At 48.1% G+C, this 21,274-nt stretch overlaps 1 protein-coding gene across 1 annotated transcript; it reads left to right on the forward strand.

Annotated features, from left to right (window-relative positions):
- The first annotated feature begins 672 nt into the window (after positions 1–672).
- On the forward strand, positions 673–18,910 carry FFAR4 (free fatty acid receptor 4). The gene is made up of 3 exons (XM_025990785.2): positions 673–1,355; positions 11,648–11,776; positions 18,241–18,910. Exons 1-3 carry the CDS (start codon positions 789–791, stop codon positions 18,628–18,630), a joined length of 1,086 nt encoding a protein of 361 aa, XP_025846570.1. The 5' UTR covers positions 673–788; the 3' UTR covers positions 18,631–18,910.
- The last annotated feature ends 2,364 nt before the right edge of the window (positions 18,911–21,274 follow it).

The raw sequence follows: 21,274 nt of genomic DNA on the forward strand, positions 1-21,274 counted from the left end.
TAAGATTTTTGGGACCCCACTCTTTTTACACGAAAGCATTTTTGTATCGTTGCTCAGAATGCAAAGGTCACATACATTTTCTATAGTGACTAATAATTGATGACATTTCAGGGGCAATTACTATATGCCAAGTGTCCATCTCTCCATATGAGCCTCACGATTACCCAGGGAGATATCTTATTCGCATTCTACAGGTGAAAAAAAAAAAAAAAAAAAAAAAAAACCAACCTGGGAAACGGAGAAATAAAAGAATCCAGCTAAGGTCACCTGTTGCTGAGCAAAGATGACACAACGGATCCCTCCTGCCCCGAAGAAAGCCCGCGCCCACTGCCAAGTGCTTTGGAGTCTGGCCCTAGACGCGTGGGGCTTCTTGGACAAAGCCTGAAGCACACAGGTCCCCGGAGTCCGGCCCTGACGCTCCGAAATCCATTTTTGCTTAAACCGGTGGATTGCGGGTTTCGCACACACTTGGGCCCCGGAGGTCGGTGGAGCCGGGGCGCACTGCGGCGGTGCCGGGGTTCTCGGTGGGTTCTCCGGGCGCGGGCGCGGGCGCGGGCGCTGGCGCGGGGGCTCCCCAGGAGCCCGGGGGCGCCGAGCCCGGCACTTCCTCGTTCCCGCGCGCCCGGCCCCGGCTCGTAACGCCCGGCGCCGGCGCTCCCGGGCGCGGGGGGCGGGGGGCGGAGGGCGGGGGAGGTGTCGCCACCGCCTCCCTCCCCCTTCCCCGCCTTGGCGCTCAGTCACCTCCCCGAGGCGCGCTCCACACGGCTGCGGGCCGCCGGCCGCCGGGCATGTCCCCTGAGTGCGCGCAGGCGGCGGGCGCCGGGTCCCCGCGCAGCCTGGAGCGGGCCAACCGCACCCGCTTCCCCTTCTTCTCCGACGCCAAGGGCGACCACCGGCTGGCGCTGACCGCCGTGGAGACGGTGGTGCTGGCGCTCATCTTCGCGGTGTCGCTGCTGGGCAACGTGTGCGCCCTGGTGCTGGTGGCGCGCCGACGGCGCCGCGGCACCACCGCCTGCCTGGTGCTCAACCTCTTCTGCGCCGACCTGCTCTTCACCAGCGCCATCCCGCCCGTGCTGGCCGTGCGATGGACCGAGGCCTGGCTGCTGGGCCCGGCCGCCTGCCACCTGCTCTTCTACGTGATGAGCCTGAGCGGCAGCGTCACCATCCTCACCCTGGCGGCCGTCAGCCTGGAGCGCGTGGTGTGCATCGTCCGCCTGCGGCGGGGCACGCGGGGCCTGGGGCGGCGGGCGAGGGCCGCGCTGCTGGCGCTCATCTGGGGCTACTCGGCGCTCGCCGCGCTGCCGCTCTGCGCCTTCTTCCACGTCGTCCCCCAGCGGCTCCCCGGTCGCGACCAGGTGAGCGCGGGGCTGTGCGCGCCCGCAGGCGTCTGGGGCGGGCTGGCGGGCGAGGATCCCGAGGAAACGGCGACCCGGGATAAAGGGCAGCAAAACAACACAACAGCCACAGGCCATTTGCTGTGCCCGGTGCTCTGAGTGTTGGCACTTAAATGTCACCGCAGCGACGCAGGTCCCGTGAGGGCCCTCCAAAACCTTTCCGAGTGGAGGCCTCCAAATGCCTGCAAGGTGCACTCTCTGTTTTGAGGTTAGTGCAGTAACGGGAACGTGGGAGCCAGCCACATGGAACTTCCAGGATCCGGGATGGCTAAGCGCATTGCTGTAGACGGAATTCTGCTTTCTCGCAGAATTCTCTCCGCTGCTGCTGCAGCACTCTTCCCGGCACACGTCCACTCTTCCAGTGAGGAAGCTGAGGCACGCAGGGGAGTGACTTGCTCAGGGCATCTCACCCTCAGTGCGAGGAGGAGCTGAGATCGTGCTCAGCACATTCTTGTGGGCCGGGTGAGGGTCCTGGTGCTCTGAGAACCTGCGGGGAGAGCCAGGGAGAACACACATCAGAGACCCAGGGACCTAAGCCCAGTGCTGCCACTAGGGGTGTTGGGATCCTTCCCCGGAGCCTCAGTTTTTCCAACTGCAAGACAGAAGGATTAGACTAGAACACAGGATCTTCCCTACCTTGGGAGCCTTGGATGATGGGTGGCTTCAGAGTATCCTGGGTGCCAAAAATGTTCGGCAGATTCCAGAAGCTGGCAGATGAGCTTTATTCTGAGCAGTGTGTTCAGCTGTCATTAGGAGCTTTGTGGGGGATCCATGACGTTAAAAAAAAAAAAAGGTTCTGTGGACAGTTCATGACACTGGCTCGGGTCCACTCCAGTTCTGAGGTCCGGCGTCGCAGTCCAGGGCTGTCCCTATTGCTGCCCTGCTGCGCTCTTGCAGAGTTTGCACGCCAAGATTCAGTTCGGGACCCGGAGCCTGGATGTGGGCCTGGTCGAGGACGGTGGCCCGTGGTTCTGGCTGTCATCCCAGTGTGTTAGGTTTTCTGCACCTCATGGGAAGGGACAGAGAAAGAACAGACGTCTGTGCGCCCCAAAGGAAGGCACACATCCTGTCTTGGGGACAGCCTCTGGGGTGAGGGTGGGGGTGTGGGGGCGTCTGCCCTAAGCTGGTTTCCCTTTCTCTACAACTCACTGGTTTCCTGGCCTGAGCAACACTGTCACAAACCACAGCCCCAAGGAGAGGTCTGCTCAGTGACCAGAAGGGAATGAGAAGATGGAAGGGCGCGAGAATAAGATGTGACCTGGGGAAGGCTTTCTGCTAGAGAAGTCTGGCCAGAGGATGCCCTCTTGGGTAGTCCTCTTGAGCAGGGAAGCAGAGGTGGGCTTCTCTGGGGGTTTCCCCAGATCAGTGTCCCACACAGGCCTTTTCCAGGGGTGAGGGGAGAAGTCTGCATCCCGTGTAAGCAGTATCTTTTTTTTTTTCCTTTTAACACAAGTCAGACCTAAAAGTCTCTTTCCTAATAGTTTACTTTTTGCATGGAATACGTTGTGAGGTTTTTGTTTGATTGTTTTGTTTTGTTTGAAGGCCTTGAATGACTAATAAGCAGGAATTATGTCCGGCATGTGGCACTTGATCAAAGAAAATGTAAGCCTGTGGCCATGCCCCCCGCACCAGGGCCAGGACAGCTGGGCTCAGCTGAGTTGGGGGGTGCCACTGGCATAGCAGCCAAGGACCCCAACCTAGTGGGCAAGCCTGTCCTCCTCAGCCCAGATATACCTGAGAATCAAGGTGGGTCACCCAGATACTTCTAAAATAAGCGAAAGACTAGGCTTCACCGCAGAGCCGCCGGACCAGCTGGAGGCCAGGTTCTCCTACCAGTCTTTGATCTCTTAAGTTACTATCTCACTGAATCACGGTGTTTCTTTTTTCATAGACCTTGAGGGACGTTTCCTTACTTTTTTTTTCTTACAGAAAAAAATGACACTTGGGAAATTAAAGATCAAATAGAATATGTCTTTAGGGTATCTTATGTTCCCAAACATGTACCTTGTGCCCCTCCCTTTTACAATTGTTTTAGGTACACTTATACTTGACTGACAACACTAAAAGAAGCGAGGCTCTTGTCCCCTCCTGGCCAAAAGCCCAGACTAAAACTGCTCGCCTGCTTGGACACAGGTGGCTGTTTGAGCGAGAAGGCCTTCATGTAGATGGGGGCTCCTCTTGTTTTGTCACTCTGTATTTCACCTCTGGTAGGTTGTCTGTGTCGGAGCCCCCTACAGCACTTCTGGGATGACCAGAGCTGTACTGCAAGGTGCTTCCATGGAGACTTGTGTTGTGGTGGCTTTTCCTCAGTGTCCCTTGGGGCCAGGCATGCAGACCCCTCTTGTCCTAAAGCAAAAACACCTCCTTGGTTCTAAGAGCCTTTGGAGAGGATTTGGATGAAGCCATTGGGAGAACACTTCAGAAAGTTGGGGGTTAGGTGAGGTGGCTGCAGGAACCCTCTTCCCTGAAATTAGTAGAGGTGGGGCCAGGGAGCCTGTAATGAAAAGCCAGATGGTCCTTTCGAACTCTCCAACCCCTTTGTCTTTTCCCCACCTGCACTCCTGCCACATGCCTCTGCCAATAAGCCAAGGAACAGAAAAACTCTCCTCTTCCTCAGGGGCTGTGACTGGAGCACCCAGGAAACAACTCATTTTATAGATGAGCAAGCTGAGGCTTAGGGATTGAAGAAATAAGTTAAAAAGAAGGAGAAAATGGGGAGAAAAAGGAGTGTGGCCATTTTAAAAAAGAGACAGAGAAGGATCTAGGCTAGACTGAACAGAGTCTCACATTTAAAATTAGCAAAAGCTTGTTTTCTTAATCCTCTGTTCCCAGCTTCCTGTCTGTAGACTGTGCCTGCCCCTTCCCACTTGGCCACTGAATACGGAGGTTTTAGGTGAGGGATACTTTCCTACCCAAACCACCAGCTGAGGGAGCTCACTAACCCTGAACACACGCTGGCTGCTGGCTGCCTCTGCTGAAGAAGCGCTGGCCAGGGAAACAGGGCCTCTCAGAGCTTCCTACCAATTAGGGTGCCCCCCAGGTCCTCAAAACAGGAGCATGAGTAGCCTTGTCCATTTGGACACTTGGGTGCCCAGCAGTCCAGGTGACCACCTCTCTAAAACTTCTCTGAAGGGAGGATGAAATGATTGATGTGCTAAAAATGCTAAACAATTTGGTTTTAGGAGTATGGGCTTTGGGGTCCAGCATTCTGAGTCTGAATCCTATCTCTGCCACTTAGGGGCCATGTAACAGAGGCAAGTGGTCCCCACCTCTATGCCCTCCTTTCCTCATCTCCAGAATGGGCATGGGAACACTGTAACCTTATAGGATTGCTGTGGGGACTAATGCTCAGTACGTGAGCCAACACCTGGCACATACACAGTTAAGCACTCAAGAATTGCCAGCTATTATTAGTTTCCTTATCTTCGGTTATAAGTATTTTGAAGATTCCTTAAATAGTGTGATTCTTCTGATTGCTGTAAAATAAGAGACTGTCGTTTTAAGAGGGTGGGCACATGGCAGCAACACAGACATCTCAGCCAGGTCAATTCAGCCTGTTCCAACAGGATTCCTGCCTGTGTGTGCTGTGGCCATGGCAGGACACTGACCCTCATCGGCAGGTTGCGGGGGACTGTCCACCCCGGCCAGAATGTGCTGCTGCCCGTTCATTCCACAAACATTTACTGAGCAGCCCTCCACGCTGCCCTCACCATGAGTCACATGACCGAGACACCGTCCTGTGCGAAGAGGTACATGTATCGACAATGTAGATGGCCTGAAACAGTGGCACAGTGTGGTTCTCACAGAAACCCTACAAATAGGTGTTTGTGTGTTCATTTTCCAAAGGGGGATGTGCCTAAAGTCACAGAGCAGTCGGGATGGAACAGAATATGGCCTGAGTCTATGCTCCTCCCCGTGGTGTTTCCCATGAGTTCACACTTCCTTAGGAGCCCCCTACCTTCCCACTCGGCCTGCCCTAGTTTAATACCAGACCAGAGTGCCGTCGTGTCTCTGCTGAGTGTAAACTGGCTGAGGTGATAAACACAAGTTTGCTTGCCTTTGCTACTATTAGAGGATACCTTTATTTTTTTAAAAGATTTTATTTATTTATTCATGAGAGACACAGAGAGAGAGAGGCCAGAGACACAGGCAGAGGGAGAAGGAGGCTCCCCGTGGGGAGCCGGATGTGGGACTCGACTTGACGCCAGGGCCCTGGGATCATGCCATGAGCTGAAGGCAGACACTCAACCACTGAGCCACTTAGAGCATCCCTAGAGGATATCTTTACGATAGGAGAAAGTTCATCTCTTGCACTGATGTGTTCTTTCTTTTCTTTTAGGAAGTGGGGAGACAAGGGTTTATCCACTGGGATTCCCACTGCCTTAAAGTGATCTCGAAGTCTTCCATTTTGCTTGAAGAGTTGGAAGAGGGAGAATGGTTTACAAAGGGATCCTCAGGAGCCCCTGGGTGGCTCGGTCTGTTAAGCATCTTATCTCTGGGTCCTGGGATTGAGCCCCAGGTAGGGCTCTCTGCTCAGCAGGGAGTCTGTTTCTTCCTCTGTGTGTGCGCGCTCTCTCTCTCTCTCTCTCTCTCAAATAAATAAAGAAAATCTTTTAAAAAATAAACAAAGCACTGGCTTGGGAAAAGATCAAAAATAGCAATAAATAACGAAGTACATCTCAAAACAATCAAATAAACAAAAACCAAAAGGATCCTCAGGGGTACTCCAAGAGACATCATTAGAGAAGCTGACAGGAACCAGCTGGAATCAGGTGGCATTTGCAGATAAGTCAGCCAGGGTGGAGAGGGGTCAGCTTTTGAGCAGTGCCTATAGATAGATGTCCCATCCACAGGGGAGTCTTCTCAGAAGAGAATCAGTGGTATCTCAGCTGAGGGTGAAGATGAAAGGCAGCGAGCTAGACATGGTTGTGGGAACCTGGAGGGATATTACAGGCAGAGGAAATAGCCCACGTGTTGGCAAGACACGGTGTGGGCAGGGTTGGTGGGGCCAGCTGGAGGAGGGCCGGGTGTGCCCCTTTAGGGAGTCTGGACTTGGTAGGAGAGAGATGGCCTGGCCTGGGAGGGTGGGCCTGTGAGAATGAGATATCCAACACGTGGATGTGCTGGATAGCTATTAGGGCAGAACTTAAAGGCCCACTCTGAGTAGAGAGGGAGGGAGAAGAAGGCAGAAGGCCCTTACTCAGGTCGCCAGCAGCACAGGGAATGGTGACTCCATGCCCTGAGCCAGTGATGGCAGGAGGTAGAGCCTTCCGGGATTGGACATTGGAGCTTGATATGCCTGTGAGGCATCCTTCAGAGATGTCCTCAGGGTGCAGGGGCCAGTCTGGGGTTCAGGAGAAGACAGGGCTGGAAAAAGCAGTGGCATCTTGGAAAAGAAGCCATGGAAATGGATGAGGTTGCCAGGGAGAGGTGGTGGTTGGGATGGGGATATAAGTCACCCTTAGCCACACATACCCTTGTATGTGGCCTCCTTGTATGTGGCCTCCTGCCTTTCATGCCTGCTGGTCCTGATGCCGAGCTCCAGCCTTCCCGTTTTCCTGACTGCAGCCTCATCCCTCCAGGCATAGCGAACACCACCCCTCCAGGATGCCACTTCCTCTGTGACGGGCTCTCCTGTCCCCTCTCGCTCTGGGCACCACCGGCTCACTGCCCTGTGGTGAAGTTTCTTAGTGCTTCTCTCTCTCCCTGAGCACATCAGAGCCTTCTTGAGGGCAGGCTCACCTTGCGCCTTCTCACTGTGGCCTCATGGTGGTGCAGCCACCAGGGCGGGAGTCAGTGAGTGGTTGAACACAGCAATTGAAGGACAGTCTTTGACTTGGCCAGCTCTGCTTCTGGAGCTCAGTAACAAAGCAGGCCTAGCGCTTTGGCTTTTCAAATTTCCTTTATTTTTATTTTTTATTTTTTTAGATTTTATTTATTTATTCATGAGAGACAGAGAGAGAGAGAGAGAGAGAGAGAGGTAGAGACACAGGCAGAGGGAGAAGCAGGCTCCATGCAGGGAGCCCAACATGGGACTCGATCCAGGGTCTCCAGGATCAGGCCCTGGGCTGAAGGCGGCACTAAACCGCTGAGCCACCGGGCTGCCCTCAAATTTCCTTTTTTAAATCAGGAAGCACTTCAAACATGCAGAAAAATACAGAGAATAAGACTCATGTCTTCACCTTCCAGAGCTGACTCACAGCGACGCGGTACCCCCCTGAGTCACAGCCCAGGAGAGAATACTAGAATCAAAATAATGTAAGTCAGTTGGATTTTCCCACAAAAACACTATTATAATACCGGACCAGCTCTCTGCCTGTGGGCCTGGTGCCTGTTGTTACATTTTTTAATGAGAATAAACACTGCACTCAACCTGTGATACCACAGAAAGCTTTCGAAAGAACACAAATCAGTCATCCAGTCCACACCAGCCAGCCACGGTCTCTTCTGTCAGGCATGGGGGTGCTGTGCAAAGTGCTCACCTGACTTCCTTATCACACCTCGTGCCTGGAGTGAGTGCCACAAATCAAAAGGTAAAGGAACGTCTTCACCAGAGTCATGAAATGGGAGGAACTTCCTGGATGAGTTCATTGCTTTTGTTGAAAAAAATAGCTGAACTATCATGGTAATCTATGTTTCATGTTTGATCAGCACTTCTTTTAAAAATTAACTTGCATCGCCATTTTTTTTTTGCTCTTATAAAATAATATAGGCACCTTCTAGAAAATTCAGATAAGCCAAAAGAGCAAAAATAACTTGAGTCCCAGGGGAGTCCCACCGAGAACAGACAGTTTTCTGGAATGTATCCTTCCAGTCTTTTTTCTACACATAAGTGAGGGATAGTGTGCACTGGTGTATATCTGTTAGTTCACACCCACACATTTTCTTCAACAGCATGGGGCTAATGCAGGCAGATTGTTTAGGGATCTACTTTTTTGCTCCAATTGTAGGGAAAATATCTGGCGCTCAGTATTACACATCTTCACATCTTCTATCATTACACATTCTTCTACAAAATCGCGTTAAGCATGGAGAGATTTTGGCAGATATCCTGTAAAAGGCTTTTGGAAGAGTTGGGTCCCTTGGGGGCTTCAGTAATGGTTCTGGGATCTGTTTTTCTGCCCTCCCTATACATTTTCCTATCTCAAATATAGGAATCAGAGATCAAGGCACACTCAGGGATGGAGTCTGTCTTTTCTGATCACTGCTTCAGCATATTTGCTGGTATGTGTTGCCCACCAGTATTGTTGAATGAGAGCATGGTGGGTAGAGATCTGAGTACCAGTGAAGCTGCAATGATTATCTAAAGACATTACCACACTGCCAAGATTCAGAAGATCCTTGAGAGACACCAATTTCTTTCCAATCACCATGATGTATAAAGATCTAATGAACTTTCCCCCCTCAGGTGTGGACTGTAGGGATGGGGATGGAAGAACAAGTTTTTGGAATTACTTTGGCTCAGTGGTTGAGCATCTGCCTTTGGCTCAGGTCGTGATCCCATGGTCCTGGGATTGAGTCCTGCATCAGGCTCCCCACAGAGAGCCTGCTTCTCTCTCTGCCTATGTCTCTGCCTCTCTCTGTGTGTATCTCATAAATAAATAGTTAAATTTTTTTTTTAAAACAGAATTACTAGTACATTTGTGAACCATCTAAACAAAATAGGAAAGGGAAGCAACATTCTCACCACCCCTTTCAAGGTACAAATATGATTAAAGCATTCTTCCCTGCTTGATTTGCCTTTGAGTTTTCTTAGTAAGTCCCTGTATTTCTTTTATAACCACTTAGCTCTTTGGGGAAGATATTATATGATTAAAAAGAACTACACCTTCAGTCAGTCTGGACAACAGTATGGAGATTCTTCAGAAAGTTGAAAATAGAGCTATCCTATGACCCAGCAATTGCACTATGAGGTACAAATGTCATGATCCAAAGGGGCACCTGCACCCCAATGTTTATAGCGACAATGTCCACAATAGCCAAACTATGGAAAGAGCCCAGATGTCCATCAGCAGATGAATGGATAAAGAAGGTGTGGTGTATATATACAATGGAACACTGCTCAGCCATCAGAAAAATGAAATCTTGCCATTTGACATGGATGGAACTAGAGGGTATTATGCTAAGTGAAAAAAGATTAATCAGAGAAACACAGTTATCATATTATTTCACTCATGTGGAATTTAAGAATCAAAACAGGATCATAGAGGAAGGTAGGGAAAAATAAAACAAGATGAAATCTGAGAGGAGACAAACCATAAGAGACTCTTAATCATAGGAAACAAACTGAGGTTTGCTCAAGGGGAAGGGAGTGGGGGAATGGGGTTACTGGGTAATGGACATTAAAGGAGGGCACGTGATGTGATGAGCACTGGGTGTTATATAAGACTGATGAATCACTGACCTCTGCCTCTGAAACTAATAATACATTATATGTTAAATAATTGGATTTAAATTAAAAAAAAAGCCTACACTCTTAGTGTCTTAGACTTGTTTTAGGAGGATGTTTCTAAGCCTTAATTTTATCCTCTGTGTAACGGGAAAAATAATAATATGCATTTCAATATGGCTGTTGAGAACATTCAATGAGATAATGTATGTAAAGTGCTTCCCAGAATAGAAAAATTGCTCAGTGACCATCAGACTTACTATTTTCTGTTAATACTGAATAGGAAAAGAAGTAACTGTTTGCATTTTGGGTTTGAGCACACAATTATGATATATGTGATAAAAGTTATTTGCTCTGGCTTAGTGTAGCATTCAACAAGTACTGGCTGAATGAATGAATGAATGAATGATGCTAGAAATCATTCTATCATTCTACTACAATTGGTTATGATGCCTTGTCCACCAAAAGTCAATAATGTTTTACACAGAATGTGCTCTTAAAAGTCTGTTCTACGCGTCCAGAAGGGTTTAGGGCAACTTGGTTTCTTTTTTTTTTCTTTTTTTAAGATTTTATGTATTTACTCATGAGTATTTACACAGAGAGAGAGGCAGAGACATAGGCAGAGGGAGAAGAAGGCTCCCTGTGGGGAACCTGATGCCGGACTCGATCCCAGGACCCCAAGATCACGACCTGAGCCAAGGGCAGATGCTCAACTACTGAGCCACCCAGGTGCCCCAGGGCAACTTGGTTTCTAAACAGTTTTGTTCCTACAGTCAAGCAGTCGGGAAATTTGTGTTTGGGAGGGGAGACAGACAGATCTCAAAATTTTCATTGACCTGTTTATTCCTTGGAGGAAGTTGTTGCAGCAGCTACTAGTAACTATGTAATAAGGTCCCCACGGGGTTTTGAGGTTTGTAATTAGTGTCAAACATTGGAATCCAGCACAACATACTGACACCAGCAAGGTCACAAACCAGGCTTTTCCACCCCATTCCGGTGGTTTTATATCTCAAACGATGCGGGATTCTGTGGGGCTGTAGCGTGCTCTTCTGAAGGAGAGACACAGGAGGATAGAGCTTTCAAGTCTGGGCACAATTACACCTTGGAATAAGCCATGGATTTCTTTGATACAGCTGGACACATTTTAGACATTTGCCCGGCCCCCCAACAAACACTTAGTGCCTTGACATGGTTCCTGGTGCTTTCAGCAGTACCAGTGGGAGAGCACTGAAACTTTGTTCCTGTTTGTACATGCTTGAGTACAACATGCACTTCCAATCTATGTAACCTCTTAGGGCTCAGGTTGTCTCCTGTAAAATGAGGAACTTGCAAAAGAAGAAGGCTCAAGGGCTCTCAGGCAGCTAAGTCCAGGGAAGCAGACAGAGCACTGGGCTTGGGAACTAACTCCAACTATTACCAGTGCGCCTGAGACTCCGTTGCATCTCCTGGAGAATGGGAATAATAACTGTGGTTATTCCAAGGGTCAGAGAGAAATGGTTTGTAGGTGTGTTTGTGTGGGCAGGGGGAGGGATGCTGAGATAGACAGATTGATTGATTGATTTATGACTGAGAGAGAGAACAAGTGGTAGGAAGGAACAGAGGGAGGGAGAGAGAAGCAGACTCCCCACTCCCCAGAAGGGTAGGAAGCCTGATGCAGGGCTCGATCCCAGGACCTGGAGATCATGACCTGGAGATCATGCTGAAGGCAGATGCTGAGCCACCCATGCATCCTAGATGCTGAGATTTCTTGTCATCCTAGTTGTGTAATGGTAACAGTGTCGAGCACCCTCCTACTGGGACTGAGCCAGAGCCAAACAAGCAGCCACCATTTAAATGATGTTCTTCTCTTCCTTCTTGTAACTAGGAAATTCTGATTTGCACACTGGCTTGGCCCAGTGTTGCCGGAGAAATCTCCTGGGACGTGTCGTTTGTTACTTTGAACTTCTTGGTACCAGGATTGCTCATTGTGATCAGCTACTCCAAAATTTTACAGGTATGTGTGCTTCGAGTGCCACAGCTGAACTCCACTTAGGCTTGGAATGTTTCAGTTGGAATCAGCCTTCCAGGTCAAAAGTTACCTTAGAGTTCATGCCAGTCCAATCCTGGCTTTCTGTCTAGGTCCACTCTGCAATAGTGAGGGGCAAGAGTTTGGTATTTTTTTTAAGTTATGTCTTTATGATTGTTATTTTATTATTTAGCTGATCACTAAAGTAATACAAAGCTCATTATAAAAAATTAAAGACATATAGAAATGTATCACAGAAACTAAATATCTACTCCTGATGTTAACAGTTCAAAGTACATTTTTCAGGTTATTTTTTTATATAAATTTACCTGTATACATGCTTTGAGCTGTGTGTATGTATATATGTTATATGTATATAAAATACACCATATAAAATGGTCAAATATCAACTATACGCTATGCATTCAACCCAATGCTTGTTTGTTTCAGATTTGAGATAACATTATTTGTAATTTCCTTTTTTGGCTTAACACTATATTGTAATATCTTTCCATATTTGTTTTTATATCTCTGCCTCATTATTTTTAATGGTTTCTTGGTCTTCCATCATACGGATATGACATAATGTATTTTATGGGCTTTTGGGTTGAGTCCATTGTCACCCCATAACAAACAGCAATATAGTGATGGAGAATGTACACTTTTAAAAACTTTTTATTGAAGTATAATATACATCCAGAAAAGCATGCCCAGCATACATGCACATGTCACAAGCTGACCACACTGATAGAAGCAGTCCAAGAAAAAAAAAAAGGGAAACAGAACATTGCCAGAAGCCCACTCATGTGACCTTCCCATCACTACCTCACACTCCCAGAGAAGGTGCTTTTCGAAAGTGCACCGAACCAGGAAATGATCTCTACCTTTTTTTTTTTTTTAAAGATTTTATTTATTCATTCATGAGAGACAGAGAGAGAGAGGCAGAGACACAGGCAGAAGGAGAAGCAGGCTCCATGCAGGGGCCTGACGTGGGACTCGATCCAGGGTCTCCAGGATCACACCCTGGGCTGCAGGCGGCGCTAAACTGCTGTGCCACCGGGGCTGCCCTGATCTCTACCTTGAAGTGAGAGTGTGTCCAGGGCCATAAAAAGGACCCTGTCAGCCTTTCTCCTACCTCTTGAGGCAGCCCATTCTTAGAGGCACAGGCAGATGGCATGTGTTCATGCTCATCTCAGGTTTAATGCAAAACCTTGAGTCCTCTTAGAGGTTTATAGCTGTTGAATCTTGGTTTTTATTACATATTATAAGTCATCTGGCAAACAAACTTCGTAAAGTGGGGCCCTGTAGGTCTTGCTTGCTAGCTTGGCTACTTTAATGGCCCTTTCTTGGCAGCTGAGGATCTGTAACCTTCTGAGATGCTTAGAACCCAAAACTAGGCCAACTTCCCTCTGGGTCTGCTAATCCTGGGCCCTTTGGGAGAGGGCCAGCCATGTTCTTCTCTAGACTCTTCCCCACCAGTTGACTTGTGGCCCACTTAAGTGACACCCACCCTGGGGCTTGTTCAAGGCATGAGGCAGATTCAGGCCTGGAGTTAAGGTCTGTAAAGTGCTTGTAATGGGGGCCTGACATTTGTAAATGCTCTGTAAGTACTAGCCATTAATACCTTAAAAAAAAAAAGGAGTAAGGGAAAAAGGAAGATAAATGTAGAATGAATTCTTTAAAAGTTATTTAACAAATATTGATGTAGTATTTACAATGTATCAGAACTAATTCATTTAATCCTATTAAGAATTAACAGATGAGAAAACCAATGCATAGAGAGGCTAAGTAACTTGCCAGAGATCACACAGCTCACAAGAGCAGTATCAGGATTTAAACTCAGGCAATCTGGCCCCAGAGTCCCAACATTTTGATTCCTCAGACATTTGTTAAGGAACTGCTCTATGCAAAGTGTTGGAGAGTGGAGATAGGTCAAGAGTGAGCAGGCCACCTTCTTTATCTAGAAGGAGCTTTTGTCCAGGAAAGGGAAGAGGAGACAGACAGCAGCACCACTGCCCCAGGTAGGAATCCCTGAGAGGCCAGATGCATTGGTGCTGGGGCTCAGTGTGAAACTTTGGCAAACTGTTGAGTTTTTCATGGATGTAAGAAGTAAAGGAGGGGAAGGAGAGGGAAGAACAAAGGGCCGTGGAAGGCAGACACAGAGACAAGAAAGGGCTCTTTTAATAATCTGCTTTTTCAGTCCTTGCTGTGTGGCCTTTGGCAAGTTACTGGTCTGAACCTCAGCTCCCTCATCTGTGAAATGGCGATGACTCTGACAGCATAGGATTGTTGGGAGATACGTCGGAGATATGGCCTGCCTGCCACAGGGGCTGAGTGAACTACTTCTGCTGTTATGTGTTAGGCAAGACTGACCTTCTGTCCCTTGTCTCAGAGCATGCTGGGAAAATGTACTGTTGAGTTTTTTGAGTGAATAAACCACAGGTCCAGATTGGGAGCATGGCAGGAGCAAGAGGCCAGGGCTAGAGCAGGGCCAGCCAGCTGGAGCAGGGCTCCTTTGTGGGCGTCCCCTGGAGGCCGGGACGCTCGGGTCTGTCCCTTGGCACCTCACCTCAGACTCCTCAGCCACCTTCTGAGGGAAGATTGACTTATTCCACAGACAGATTTCCCACCCTCTTCAATCTTTTTCTCAGGCCAGGGCCCATGTGGAAACATTCTCAGAGCCCACTAGGCCCCTGATCTGCCTCTAAACTGCAGTTCATTGCTTTCTGGATACTTTGGTCTAAACCCAAGGGCAGCCTTCAGTTCTTCCCACCACAGACCCCAGCACAGCTCCGGGCTAAAACAGAGTATCTATCATGACTCATAGGAAACAGTGCTCTGGGTAACGACTCCAAGATATAATTAATTTTTAAAATAATAAATAATTTTATTTATTTATTTGACAGAGAGAGAGTGCATGTGTGAGCACAAGCGGGGGAAGCTGCAGGCTGAGGGAAAGGGAGAAGCAGGGTCCCCGGGGAGCCGGGAGCTGGATGCGGGGCTTGGGGCTCGATCCCAGGACCCTAGATCATGACCTGAGCCAAAGGCAGATACTTAACTGACTGAGCTACCCAGGTGCCCCTCAAAGATATAATTTAGATACCATCACTTCCCTCATGCTTAGAGCAAAACTCAAAGCCCTCACCTTAAAACCCCATATGATCTGGCCCCTGCCTGCCACCTCCTCATCTTCTAGCCCTCTCTTGTATCCACATTGGCTGTGGGGCTGTTCCTCACACATGCCAACTCACAGTTGCCTCAGGGCCTTTGCATGGATGATTTCGTCTCCTGGATCTCTATTCCCCCAGTTTCTGTGTGGGCCACTTCCCCAACTCCATAAGGTCTCTGTTCAAAAGGCTTTTCCCCAGAGACCCTCCTCATCACTCTCTTGTCCTTTATTTCCCTGATTTATTTCTCTTCAGTGCACTTACAACCTCTGTCATGTTCCATTTGTGTGTGTTTATTTGTGAAGCATCTGTTCTGCCCACTAGAATGCAAGCTCCATGAGGGAGGGCTGATACTTTGTTTTGTTTACTGCTATAGCTCTATGCCGAGTACAGAGCCTAGCTTATTCATCGTAGATGCTCAGTAAATACTCATTGAATGAGTAAGACAAACTTTGGGTCACATTGAAAGAGCCTACAGTACCTCTTCCTTTTGGGCAGTGGGGAAATCACTGGACAAAAAGTCCTAAGACCCAGATCTACTCCAAACTTTATTACTGTGTGACCTTAGACAAATCATTTGACTACTGTGGGCCTTGGCTTTGTCTGGAGCTGGATAGACCCCAGGGGATTGTTTAACACATTAAGAAGATAATGTAGATATGATAATATTTCAAACAGGCTGCTAGACTTTAATTTGAAAGAGATCTAACCTTGTGATTTTGAAAATCACACTAATGCAAACATAAGACTTTTAAAAAATTACTTTCTACCCCACTAGCCAAACTTACTGTCACCCATTTCCTGGGAGGGCTATGACATTTGTCCTCACTTTGGACCTGTGGGTTTGCCAGGCAGGTAACTTGGGAGCAGGAAAGCTTCCAGGCGGTTGGAGTGTCTGGACAGCCCCTCATAGCTCGTGTCTCTCTCCCACTGAAGATACTCATAACTCAGAGTCACTGGATCAGCTTTTCAACTGAGATTCTTCCATCAAGAGCATAACTTGGTAAAATGAAATGACCATCAATGTTAATCAACTCTTTTCATAGAGACACAACTAGCAAATCATCTGAAGCCATAAGACACATCACTCCACCCTCCACCTCTTTCGCTCCTGTTACCTGTCAGTACTGCCTCTGACTCAGTTTCCATGTATGGGCCTGAGAAGTGCCCCCCTACCTTTTTAAGATTGTATTTATTTATTCATGAGAGACACAGAGAGAGAGAGGCAGAGACACAGGCAGAGGGAGAAGCAGGCTTCATGCTGGAAGCCCGATGCAGGACTCGATCCCAGGACCCCGGGATCATGACCTGAGCAGAAGGCAGATGCTCAACCACTGAGCCACCCCGGTGCCCCAACAGAGACATTTTAAAGCCCTTTAAAGCCCGGAAAAAAAACGTTAACTAGTCTTATTGTCTAACATGGGGTGGGGAGCAGCAGGGAGCCACATTTGATTATAATGAGCCCATTTTCTTCTCACTCCCTGAAAGTCATGGAAATCATGGGCAGAGGAAATGGAGGCACCACTCAGTGCTAAAAACAGACCCAACCACTTATCCACTCGGACCATGAGTCAGCCCATTTCTCTGTCTGCTGGCTCACAGTCACTGTCAGCCACTTGGTAGAGCTCCGGGCCACAGAAGCCACAGGGCTGCCCAGCCCTCCGGGAGCCTGCAGACTGGTGGTGGTCAGAGGTGACAATGATGCTTCAGCACCTACCACATGGCACATGTAGCACAGGCCATGTGAGTCCCCAAAACAAAGCACTGCAGGATGCCACGTGGGAGATGAACCAAGAAGCTTTCTTGGTGTTTCTGGCATTAGAGCTTGAAGTGATAGTCCAGGCAGAAGGATTTCCAGTGGCAGAAATAGTAGATGGTAGGAAGGAACTAGTTTAACATTAAGAACATGGGCTGGAGTCAGACTCCCCAGGTTTGAAGTTCAGCTTTTCGACTGCTTAGCTGGGTGCTGTTGGGCAAGTTCCTTAACCTCTTTGAGCCTCAGTTTTCTCATCTGTAAAATGGGGGTCATCGAAGTACGTATGTCACAGAATTGTTGGGAGAATGTAAAGAGATAAGCCAAGTGATATGTATAGGGCCTGGCACATAGTAAGTGCTCAATAAATATGAATTTATATTGACATCATTCAAATATATGAGGGACTCTAGCCTTCTTGGCAGGGCAATGTGGGCAGCACAAGCGATAAGGTTGCTGTTGGAATCATCCCTTACGCACCCACCACTGTGAGGTTACTGTCCTCACCTGTTGGTCATGGTGCCTGATCTCCGTGTAGCTGGTGGTGGTGCCAACAGATCCTACTGATCAGGGGATCATTCCCAAATGGCCCATGCCACAGGCTGACTCCCGGCAGCAGCTGTCTCAGCAAATGAGCAGCCTCTACTCCTCCACTTCAGGGGCCTGTGGCAAGACTAGGATCCATCTCAATTGCTCCTGTAAAGGAAAGGAACCAAATACAGGGGCTCAGTGCTCCCTTTCTGCCCAGATTTGCCACACCCTCATGCCATCTCCCCTGCCACCAAACTGCCAGGGAGTGGAAACAGAGTACGGGAAGCTACAGGCCTTGTATTTTTAACTTGATCTGCTTCAGTACCACAATGTTTTGAGTTTGTAGCTTGAACACATACTGCTCTTATACAATGACTTACTTACTTCTCAAGAAATAATAGGGAAAATATGTGTCTTAGTCTGTTCGGGCTGCCATCACAAAATACCACAGACTGGCTTGTAAACAACAGAAGTGAATTTGTCAGAGTCATGGAGGCTGGGAGGTGAAGAGGAGGCTGCCCTCCCCCAGGCTGCAGCCTCCCCCCTCGTCTGTGGTAGAGGGCTGAGGGAGCTGTCCCGGGATTCTTTCCTGAGGGCACTATTCGTGAGGGCTTGGATCCCATAACCTGATCACCTCCTAATGCCATAACCTCGGGGGTGATGCGTCGGACCATAGCAATGTGTTTCTGCTCGCATGTTTCTCTTCTAGACCATACAATTCAGCCTTTTCACTTCTCTGCATCAATTCTCTTTACAATACGGGTGATTTTCTGCCTTATTTCCTTGGAGTCAGCCAGGTGCCCCTTTTCCCCAGAACATCCTAAGTGCAGGCAGCTGCCAGGCTCTGAGACAGGTGCTCTCCACACAAATTTCCAAAGCCAAATTGGCTCAGGGCATCAGGGATGACAGCTTCCAATGCTAGCTGCTTTGCTCCTCCAAAGTCAAAACCCCCAACATCCTGCAGTAAATCATGGCTGTGGCTCTGTTTTGTGTTCCTGCAGATCACAAAGGCGTCAAGGAAAAGGCTCACGGTGAACCTAGCATACTCAGAGAGCCACCATATCCGCGTGTCCCAGCAGGACTTCCGGCTCTTCCGCACGCTCTTCCTGCTCATGATCTCCTTCTTCATTATGTGGAGCCCCATCATCATCACCATCCTCCTCATCTTGATCCAGAACTTCAAGCAAGACTTGGTCATCTGGCCATCCCTCTTCTTCTGGGTGGTGGCATTCACATTTGCCAACTCTGCCCTGAACCCCATTCTCTATAACATGTCACTGTTTAGGAACGAATGGAGGAAAATTTTTCACTGCTTCTTCTACCCAGAAAAGGGAGCCATGTTTACAGATACATCTGTCAGAAGAAATGATCTGTCAATTATTTACAGCTAATTAAGTTTTCTCTATAGGCAGAGTTTATCACCCTCTGGAAAGCCATGATATGTTCTCAAAGAGAGTTAATTTCCAGGTGCATGACATCAGTGTAGCCTGCTTTAAGAAAATATAACCTATGCAAATACATATTTATAGCACCAGTAAATTAAAGGGTGATCATTAGGTTTAACAATTTTACCCTTTATAAAAATCTGCTATGGGCTCCTTTTAAATATGAACTTTTTCAGTATGTTTGCAATATGATTGAGTTTAATAAATTTTTATTTATAACTGTTCAGCAATCACATCAATTACATGTAAAGCCACACTGTGCTGGTTTCTGGAATGAGTTTTGGAAATGATTGAGGACACAGGTTTCTTCCTGAAGGATCACAGCCACTATAGGCTTCCACCCTGGACTTGCAAGGCCTAAAGACCATTCACTAATGTAAAAAGCACTTGAGGAATTTCCAAAGAGTAATTAAAGATGATTTCGTTTTTCACTTATAAGAAATGCAATGAAAAAAAAAAAAAGAAATGCCATGGACTCCTTTAGGAGAAGCTGTGTCATGAAATCCATGAAACCAGAGAGGAGATAGGATGGCTCAAAACACCCAAAGTGAGAGCACAAGCAATTCCTTCCACTGATTCACCCGTCAGGTGCCTCTTAAGGACATGCTGGTGTTCTTGGTGCTGAGAGGGGTCTAGGAAGACCCTTCTAGGGGATGGTATTTGGGCCAAAAGGTGAACTATAAGAAAGAGCTAACCATCTGAATCCAGGGGAATGGGGCTTTGCAGACATTACAGACACTGGTCCTGGTGCAAAGGCGCTGGTATACTTGTGGGACAGAAAGGAGGTTGGTGTAGGCAAAACAACTATTGACTGAGCTTCCTCTATGCTACAATCTGTCCTTAATGCCAGGACAGAGGGGCGCCCTACTGGAGCCTATTGACTGAAACCAGAGAAGGTACAAACCTGGACTATATAGGGTCTGGGAGGCCACATAAGGAGTTAATTCTATTCAGTGGGCAACCACTGGAGGTTTGCAACTGGAAACTTAATATATATCTTTCAGTATTACTCTGGCTGCTGTGCAGAGAATGGACTTTGAGGAGGAAGAATAAAAACAAGACCAGTTAGGTGGCTGCTGAAATAGAAAAAGAGGTAAGTCAGAGGTGGGCAGCCTTAGATGGAGGTTGTGAGAAAGGAACTTGAAACGACTTTGGGAAGACAGAGCAAGCATGATTTACTGATGGACAGGATATAGAATGTGGGAGAAGAGAGGATTCATGGGTGACTCCTGACAGTGGTTGAATGACTGGGCAGGCCACAAGAATATGGAAGACCAGAGGAATGGCAGGTGGGAGAGCCAAGAGTTTTGTTTGGGGCATACAAATTTGGGATCTCAATGAGATCCAAATGGAAAGTGGGCAGTTGGATACAGGGATATAAGACTTGGACCCAGAGATACTACATCAGGAGTCGTCAGGTAGTGGTTATAGGTCTATGGTTTTATAAAATATCCCTGGGACAAGAAGATAGGGAGAAGAAACCAGAGCCAAAGAGAACCTGTCACTTGGAGGCTGAGCAATGACTGCAATGCATAGTAGCTTGGAACCTGGCACATAGTAGGGACCTCAACGACTCTGTTGCAGAGTAAATCAGCACCACTGGTTGCCATTGCTCGCAAGGCTTCTTGAGTAGCTTGCTTCTGAAGTAAGATTTCAGTGGTGATCACAAGCTTGAGAACAAGAAGACAGGGTTCTTTCGTGCATCTTTAGTTAGTAGATTTAGTAAAGTAAAGTTGTTTTATGAAGTGATATGTGTCTTTGTTATGGGCCTCTGGGATCATCAAAGTGAAGCTGCAGAGCCTGGCTCTGACAGCCTGTTGTTAGGTATGCACGACAGGCAGAGCTTTCCCACATTGAGCTACCTGTTTCCTCCCCTGCTGGTGGGAGAACAAAGCACATTGAAAGGATGGACCCAGGGCTCCCTTCGCTCCTTGATCCGCCAGCTCGCAGGCAGAGATTTCTACACTCACATCCCCTTCCCCACCTCCCAACACATCTCATAGATGTCAGCCTGGCATCAGCACCAGGGCTTGCACAGCTTCTAAGTGCTCGAACTGAATCCTCATCGGACCCCATTAGGCAGATACTATTCCCCCATATTTCACAAGGGGGAAGCTCCGGGAAGCCATATGAGCAGCTCCAAATCACACAGCTAATATATATCTGAGCTGGATTTTGACCTAAAACTAAGACTCTGGTACCAAAGCCTCGATGCCTTTTCCAGATCAGAAACTGAGGCTCCCAGGAGCTCCTGGGAAACAAAGGGCAAATGGCTTTGCATGTGATTACACACTATGTTCACGAGAGCTACTGATGATGTGAACACTGCATGTTCTTCCCCAGCCCCGCTACTTTTATCCCCAGCTAACCCCTTTCCCGAGCTCCAGAAGGAGGCGTCATGATCATCCCACAGATCTGGTTTCCAGGGCCTCATCTCCTGACTCCCCCAGGGAAGCCCACAGCCACCTCTCCCTCAACATTTTGGCCATCCCCAAAATAAGAAGTGCTTTAAGTCCTAGAGAACATGAAGGGCTGGGGGTGAGCCCATCATCCTACCTTCCTCATGGACCCATGGCCTTGAGCTCACTGG

The sequence above is a fragment of the Vulpes vulpes genome, chromosome 15, assembly GCF_048418805.1.
Source record: "Vulpes vulpes isolate BD-2025 chromosome 15, VulVul3, whole genome shotgun sequence".
In the NCBI taxonomy this organism is placed as follows: domain Eukaryota; kingdom Metazoa; phylum Chordata; class Mammalia; order Carnivora; family Canidae; genus Vulpes; species Vulpes vulpes.

Excerpts from the sequence above, each read along its gene's own strand:
- FFAR4 (XM_025990785.2), top strand. The coding sequence starts at position 789 with ATGTCCCCTGAGTGCGCGCAGGCGGCGGGCGCCGGGTCCCCGCGCAGC. Across the intron at positions 1,356-11,647 it reads GGCTCCCCGGTCGCGACCAG|GAAATTCTGATTTGCACACT; the intron begins GTGAGCGCGGGG and ends TCTTGTAACTAG. Across the intron at positions 11,777-18,240 it reads GCTACTCCAAAATTTTACAG|ATCACAAAGGCGTCAAGGAA; the intron begins GTATGTGTGCTT and ends GTGTTCCTGCAG.